Raw genomic sequence first — 8366 nt, 5'->3', positions numbered from 1 at the left:
TAACAAAACAACTCTCCACCCCCTACCACCTACTATTGAGCCCATAACTCCTACTTAAGCCTCCAAAGACCCCAACTGGCGAATGGCCATGGACTCGGAGTTCAATGCTTTTATCCAAAATCACACATGGGAGCTTGTGCCTTCCAACACTCAAAAATCGCTCGGTTTTAAATGGGTGTTCCGTATTAAATGAAATCCCAATGGCTCTATTGAAAAGTATAAGGCGTGTCTTGTGGCGAAAGTCTTTCACCAACAATACGAGAAATATTACTTTGATACGTTCAGTCCCGTAGCGAAACCCATCACGATTCGCACACTTCTTTCAATAACTCTAGCTAAAAATTGGCAGTTGCATCAACTCGACGTCAACAACGCCTTTCTACATCTTGCCATGTTGGATTTCGCAAATATCTACCGTCAGGGGCGCAACTTTGTAGGGGCCGGGAGGGGCGCCCGACCCCCCGAACTTTTCGCTCAGTAGTGTGCGGTATGTAGTTTTCGTGTAGCATTTTTTAAGTATATACGTTTTCGACCCCCCGTTTTTTTAATATTTTATTAGGTATATACGCTTTCGACCCCCTGTCGGAAATCTCAAGCTTCGCCACTATTTACCGTATGGTTCAATAACACCTTTAGTGAAAAAAATAAGTGGAAATTCATGTAAATAGAAAAATTATATACAATTTAAGAAAAAAATACATAATATACAGAAGATAATTGTTACCTTTGGCAAAATTTGCTAAAGCGTCTCTTGAGGTTTTATCCACCATCTTAAGATACTCGTCCCACATGTTGGTTGATGTACCGTATGCTAACACTCATAAAGCAGAAGTACACTTTTGTATTGTTGTGAATCCCATCTTTCCTCTTGCGGTTGGTCTTTGTTTGAAGTGATCATACTTTGCTACCAAATCGTTTGTAATACATAAAAATAAATGTTTACTTATTTAAAATGACGCCTAAAGTCACCAGAACCGTAGACGGGATTATCACAAAAGTAATCACAGTTCAACAATTTGTTCGCAGCCTCACGGTCACGTTCAATTTGTTGTCTTCTAATAATCGGACGTAGAGGTTGACTAACGTATTGTATGAACTCTGCCACCAGTTGAACCGTACTTGTAATAGCCTCCGATATCTCGTAAGAATCCGAAGACGTGCTATCTTCACTACTAGACGAAGACGAATAATAATTCATTTTTTTGGTGGGTTTGAAATAGTATGAGATAAGGATTTGATAAGGTTTGGTTGGGTTCAAATAAGAACGGTGTGGTGGTATTTACATCATGTAAAATGGAAAAGAAAAAAAAACAATATATAGCCTAACGGCTAGTAGCAACAGCCACATTTATAAATTTCCACATCGTTTAACGTGTGGTTCAAACCACACGCACGAGTACACGAGGTTAACCACGAGAGGGGATGGGGCGGTGTTCCCTTCATGGTTTGGCCTTTCACGCGCTATAACAAACCCATTACGAGTGAGCTAAACAAATAAAAGAACAACAATAATTGGTATTTAAATTTAGTTATCTTTTTCGAGGACCCATCCACTCATCAAGATTCAAGATTTTAAAAACATAGTGGACATTCGTGTAAGCAGTGTTGCAGAAATCGGCCTAGGCGGCCACTTACTGTCTAATTTTGAGCTATTCGGTCAATTAATCGGCCATGGTCAAAGTCGGTCCTAGGCGGTACCTAGGCGGTCAAAAATCGGATTAATCGGACTATATTAATCGGTCAAAATCTGTCCTAGGCGGTCAAAATCGGTCAAAATCGAACCATACTATCTGAAACTTGAAGTATTTATGTGAATTTTGAAGTATTATTTTTATATTATTGGGTATATATATATAATTTTGAAAAAATACATATAAAAATTCCATTCCGATTAATCCCGATTAATCCCTAGGCGGTACCTCACCGCCCGACTAGCGCCTAGCGCCTTCTACAACATTGCGTGTAAGTCTATGTGTAGCGCTTCTTGTCACGTAGGCATATGGGCTCTCGTTAACTAAACTTTCAAAAATTATAATGATTTAACAAAATGTTTATTAAAATAGTGCTTAATTTAAATATACAAATAAAATTTAAGACAAAACAGGAGTGATATGTAAATATTTAATTGGATAAATGGAAAAGATAGAAAGTGTTGGTAATGTGTTGCTCGAGTCATGCACCTCTAACAAAAGTTTGTAGTAATGTGTGAGGCATTACATTACCATGTTGAGGTGGAGTGAGGCTAACGCCCCACACAGTCTAAGAACTTCAAAATTTGTGTATTCTATCCAGTGGCGGACCCAGGAATTTTTCCATGGGGGTGCGAACCATTTTTAAAAATTTTAGGCCCCAAGGTATATAAGTAAAAAATCGGTTCGTATCGGGTCGGGTCGGGTCGGGTCATGTAAAACAAAAGAACATCGAACTAAATTTATATAATCATCAAAAATATGTCAAACCATGTTACAAACATAATTAAAACGTCACCCTACGGGTTTTCATTTTTTGAAATCTATCCAAAACATGGCTCCATAACATATTACATAATATATCAACTATTCAAGCCCTAGAAATCATAATGTAAATAACCCTAAAAATCATCTAAACAACATATACACCATATACACCATAAAAAGAAAAAGCCAAACATTCTTCTCTAACAAATATAACCCACCAGATCTACTGTATGGTGTATGCGGCTATAAAAAAAGGCAAAATATCATCACTAACAAAATATAACCCACCATATAACATAATGAAAAACAAAACGAAGCATGTGTCTACTGTCATGGTTAGTATGCGGCTAATATCAACCAAAAAATCAACCAAAATTCATCAAAAATAACAAAGAAATTTACCCGTGTTCGATCGTCGGTGGTATGGTGGCTGATTACGGTGGTATAGAGAGAGCGGGAGAGAATATGTAAGGGTTTTGGGCTTGTTTATTTTATTTTAGTTTGAAATATTGTTGATTTGTTGGGTTTGTTTATTGGGCTAAGACTTAGTAGTGGGCTAGTTAAAGGTATTGGGTATTTGGATTTAGTTATTTAGGTATTAAAAGTCATATAATTTAGGTAGTATTTAAAAAAAAAAAGAGTTTACTAAAAAAAATTAAAATATAAATTGATAACACTTTTTACCTAAGGGGTGCAGACGAAAAATTCCAAGAGGTGCGGACGGAAAATTCCAAGGGGTGCGGACGAAAAATTCCAAGGGGTGCGGACGGGATTTTCGACGGAACTTAACACTAAATATTTTTTTCCCGGGGGTGCGCCCGCCCACCCTGCCTTTGTCTTAAGTCCGCCCTTGATTCTATTTCGTTTTTGTTTTCTCGGCTCATCTTGATCTTGTATATAAGTTTTTCCAATATATTTATTCCTTATTATGTGTGAGCTTTATTGGGGAACACTAAAAAGGTGGAGAACAGTGGGGAACCGACTCAAACGAACTCCGATTGTACTCATTTCGGCGGCGTTGGAATCGTCTCGTCGAACCCTAACTAGGATCTTGTAACCCTAAACCCTAAATCATAACCCCTAAACCCTAAATATATTAGGGTTTGGCTTTTAGGGTTTAGCTTTAGGGTTTAGCCTTAGGGTTTAGCTTTAGGCTTTAGTTTTAGTGTTTAGGGTTTAGTTTTAGGGTTTAGCTTTAGGTTTAGCCTTTAGGGTTTATAGTTTACATTTTACGGTTTAGCTTAGTTTTTAGCCTTATTTTTTAGCTTTAGGGTTTAGAGTTTAGGAGTTAGGATTTACGGTTTAGGGTTAAGAGATCTTAGTTAGGGTTCCACGAGCCGGCTCCAACGCCGCTGGAATGAATCCAATCGGAGTTCGTTTGAGTCGGTTCCCTTCCCCACCTTTTTAGTGTTCTCCAATGAACCTTCCCATATTCCTTATTATGTTATTAAAATATAAATTCAAAAGTAAAGACTAATTGAGACAAACACAAAGTACATCGATTACATTCTTTGTTGGATTCTTGCTAGCTTTGATTTATATATTTTCGACCATTCTAAAAAAAGGTATTTTTCACGATTTCTCTACTTTTATTCTAAGAAAGTAATGATTCTTTCATCAAGTGATTCATGATTCCAATTAACAAGTTTCTTCATCAAATTCATATCACTAAAGACTTTCGTGGGGTCTATTAGTGTACTTTTTCGAATTGATAATGATATACATAATCAAATCATCAGTTACATAATCAAATCATCAGTTCCTTCAAACTAAAGAAATGCAGCCAATTTTATATAATTTAACTAGAAGACTAAGTTCTTTCATTACAACAGACTATTATTAATTGGTTATTTAATTAAATTTAATTATCTTTGTCCTAAACAATTAGAAATTTTAATCTCTTTAATATAGAGTAACTCATAAATACATTCGAGGACCCATGAACTCATCAAGATTATAAAAAAAAAAAAAAAAAAAAAAAAAAAAACATATTGTAGGTTCGTGTAAGATTATATGTGGTGGTTTAACTACTCTATTAAACTATCTTTAAATTAAATATATAAATTATAGGTTTCACTAACCACTCTATTAAACTATTTTTAAATTAAATATATAGATTATAGGTTTAGACAAAATTGGGGTGATGTGTAAACATTTGACTAGATAAATGGGAAACATAGAAGTGTTGGTGAGGTGTTACCTCAGTCACGCCACTCAACAAAAGGTTGTGGCGTGATGGGCGTTGGCACGCTAAGGTGAAGTTAGGCTAACACCAACTACACCCTGTCTAAGAACTTACAAATTTGTGTAAGTCCTTGTATCTTGTATTTCATTTTGTTTCTCCCTTTGGCTCGTCTTCATCTTCTATATAAGTTATTCCAATATACTCCTTGCATTATTAAAATATATATTCAAAATCAAAGACTAATTGAGACAAACACAAAGTACATTGATTACATTCTTTCTACATAAATAAAGACACCAAGAGCATCAACAACTTAATTTGTTCCATCGACCCCTAAAAACTTCGATGCAGAAGAGAGAGGGTTTTTGGGTTCGCCACGGTTTTTGCAAGAAATATCTGACGTGGAGGTCCATGGGGTGACGACATGTAGCTAATAATATAAGGAAATGGTCATTTTTTTAGTTGGAAGGCAATCTTAGACAATGACTCCATAGAGGATCCTCCATCACTTAGAGCTTTCATGGCAGCACTCTTTAATTCTTTCAACCTTTTAGATATCTTCTTCCCTTCATCTCCCTCCATTAACCCCTTTACAACCTTTTTGATCTCCTCTCTTTGATATAATCCATTTTCATCGGTTTCAAGTCTCAATGCCAAATCGAGTGCTTCAGTCATCACTTTAGCATTCATATGTTGCTCCGCATAAAGCGGCCAAGCAATCATCGGCACCCCATAAACAATACTTTCAAGAGTTGAGTTCCACCCACAATGAGTCAAGAACCCACCAATTGCCTCATGACTCAGTATCTTGATTTGTGGGGCCCACGATGGCACGATAAAGCCTCGATTTACTATCCTAGCCAGAAACCCTTCGGGTAAAAACCCTAAAGGGTCATTCTGGCTAGAGCCAGTAAAAAAGGAAGCATTTGAAGCCTTACTAGGGCTTCTAACAATCCACAAAAACCTATGGTTACTCATCTCTAACCCATGGGCTAGCTCATGGATCTGTTCTAAAGAAAGGGTCCCACCACTCCCAAAAGACACCAACATCACAGACCCACTTGGTTGATCGTCCAACCACTTCAAACACTCATGCCGATCCGACCCGTTACTTGGATCAGACCGAATCAATGGCCCGATCGGGTAAATGGGTGTTTGACCCGCAACATCATCCCGCAATACGCAAATGGTTTCTTCTTCCAACTCCACAAAACTATTCACCATGATACCATCAAGCAAAGTAAGCCTCTTTGAAAGTAAAAGATACCCTTTGTACACTTCATCGGTCCGGATTTGAACCGGGGCCATTAACTCTCGCCCATGAAAACTAACCGAACCCGGTACTTTAACAGGGTATGGCAAGTCCTTATACTCGCCAGTCGTCTCTTCATCAAGCTTTTGCAACGTAAAAGTGAAAGATAAAGCCATGGCACTCATTGGAAAGAACAAGAAGTTACATAGGTTAAACTCTTTTGCAACTTCCATTGAGTCATGACCAAACATATCAAAAACTAATGCAACAAGTTTAGTTTTTGACTTCAAACAACTTAAAGCATCTCTAAGACTTGAAAGACTACCTTGCATAATGCGATTGATTTTAATCTCCGGTCGAACATTCTCCGGTAAATTGTTGACTGGTGAGAGGAACATGTGGTGGATGTTTTCTGGAAGTGATTCAAGGACAGTTGTTTGGGCTTTGGGTGGAGTTCCAGTGGTAGGGATGATGATAGTAGCGGAGATATGGTGGTGTTCGACTAGTCGCTTAGCGAATTCGGCCATCGGAATAAGGTGACCCATGCCCGGACTAGGTAGAATGGCTATGTGAGGTGTTTTCTCCATTTTCATCAAGAAAGAAAGTTGATTTCCAAGTTGAAATAGATGTGTCTATATTGCAGGTGTTTTTTTATGGACACGTTTGATGTTATATTATTATGCATTACCTTCAATCAAAGGATTACTTTATATTTGTTGGATTATTCGGGTTTGTTTACGAGTCACATGGGTCGGCACGTTATCGGGTCGTATGGGTCGAGTACGGGTCAAATAACTAAATGGGTCAGCTGGGTTTTATATTAGTCACATGGTAATGAAGTGGTCAAATATTGAGCAAGAATATGGGATTTGAACGTGTGATTTGAAGACCGAGCAATCAGGAGATAATGCATGAGTAATGGAATAAGTCATGAAGATTTGCACGTGCTATATTTGTTTGGTATATAGGATTTTTAGGTTAAATTAGAATATTCTTTATTTGGTTTCTAATGTATGTGTAAGGCTATAAATAGCCAACTTGTTTTATTGAATGAAGTACCCTTTTTTCTTTGATCGAATACAATAACCTTCTGCAAATTCCTTCACATATACTACACATATACTTAGATAGTGTGTGTGTGTTTGGGGACGTGAACCAACAATTGGTATCAGAGCCTAGGGCTCGTATCGGGGAAGCCTCCGCCGCCGGCGGGTGTGTCGGTCGGTGGAGGGCAGTCGTAAAAGAAGGTGTTGTTTCGGGGTTGTTTAACAGCGGAAGACGGAGACGTGGTGTTCGTGTCAATCGTTGTCGTGCGGGGAGTACCGGTTGGATGACGGGGGTGACGGGTGAACATCGGTGTGTCTCGTGGTTGTTAGCTGTGATTAAAGTGGAAGAAAAGGCTGTAGCGATCAGAGGTTACCGGTGTGCAGTGATCGGAGGTGACAGATCAGCAGTGATCGGAGTGAACTAGGTGATCGCGGGTCGGTGGTTTCGAGGGTTACCGTTCTAGCGGGTCAAGAGGGTAGAGGAGACGAGTCATGATTAGGCCAAATCAGCGGGCTTGTCAACCCAGTTTGTTGATCGAAGAACGAAGAAGAGATCGTGTATTTTAGTTGTCGGATACTCTTTCTAGCCTAGGAGAAGAATTGCAAGGGGTGCAGAATTCTTTGGGTAGAAAAACCAACGGGTGTAGCGCGGTAGAAACGAAACAGCAGGTGGCTGAGATATTCGTTTAGCGACTCGAAGACGGTACAGGTGGTAGGCGTCTAGTTGGTGGTTGATACGCAAGGTGTGCTTATCAAGGAAGAGCTTGACAGAATAGTGAGATCACGATCAGGGGGTGAACGGCTTTGGACGAGGTCGAGGTCGGGTGTCCGGTAAAAGTCGTAATGGTTCGGAACCAAGGTGGTTCGGTGCTGCGGTGAAGGCGTAAACAAACACCGATTAAGGGGGTGATTGTTGGATTATTCGGGTTTGTTTACGAGTCACATGGGTCGGCACGTTATCGGGTCGTATGGGTCGAGTACGGGTCAAATAACTAAATGGGTCAGCTGGGTTTTATATTAGTCACATGGTAATGAAGTGGTCAAATATTGAGCAAGAATATGGGATTTGAACGTGTGATTTGAAGACCGAGCAATCAGGAGATAATGCATGAGTAATGGAATAAGTCATGAAGATTTGCACGTGCTATATTTGTTTGGTATATAGGATTTTTAGGTTAAATTAGAATATTCTTTATTTGGTTTCTAATGTATGTGTAAGGCTATAAATAGCCAACTTGTTTTATTGAATGAAGTACCCTTTTTTCTTTGATCGAATACAATAACCTTCTGCAAATTCCTTCACATATACTACACATATACTTAGATAGTGTGTGTGTGTTTGGGGACGTGAACCAACAATATTATCATTTAATTTAATTTAATCATTGAATGTCAACTACATTATATGTCAACTAATGTTATTTTAG

General features: G+C 38.5%; 1 protein-coding gene across 1 annotated transcript; it reads right to left on the bottom strand.

The window, feature by feature from the left end:
• Positions 1-4832: 4832 nt before the first annotated feature.
• LOC110900121 (hydroquinone glucosyltransferase) lies at positions 4833-6521 on the bottom strand. The gene has a single exon (XM_022147022.2). The coding sequence runs from the start codon at positions 6484-6486 to the stop codon at positions 5092-5094; it is 1395 nt and encodes a 464-aa protein (XP_022002714.1). The 5' UTR covers positions 6487-6521; the 3' UTR covers positions 4833-5091.
• Between the last annotated feature and the right edge of the window lie 1845 nt (positions 6522-8366).

The sequence above is a fragment of the Helianthus annuus genome, chromosome 13 (genome assembly GCF_002127325.2).
Source record: "Helianthus annuus cultivar XRQ/B chromosome 13, HanXRQr2.0-SUNRISE, whole genome shotgun sequence".
Taxonomy (NCBI): Eukaryota; Viridiplantae; Streptophyta; class Magnoliopsida; order Asterales; family Asteraceae; genus Helianthus; species Helianthus annuus.
The sequence above is the reverse complement of the archived record's forward strand: the minus strand, read 5'-3'. Positions and strand labels throughout refer to the sequence as shown.

Coding starts and splice junctions, on each gene's coding strand:
- LOC110900121 (XM_022147022.2), bottom strand. CDS start 6,486: ATGAAAATGGAGAAAACACCTCACATAGCCATTCTACCTAGTCCGGGC.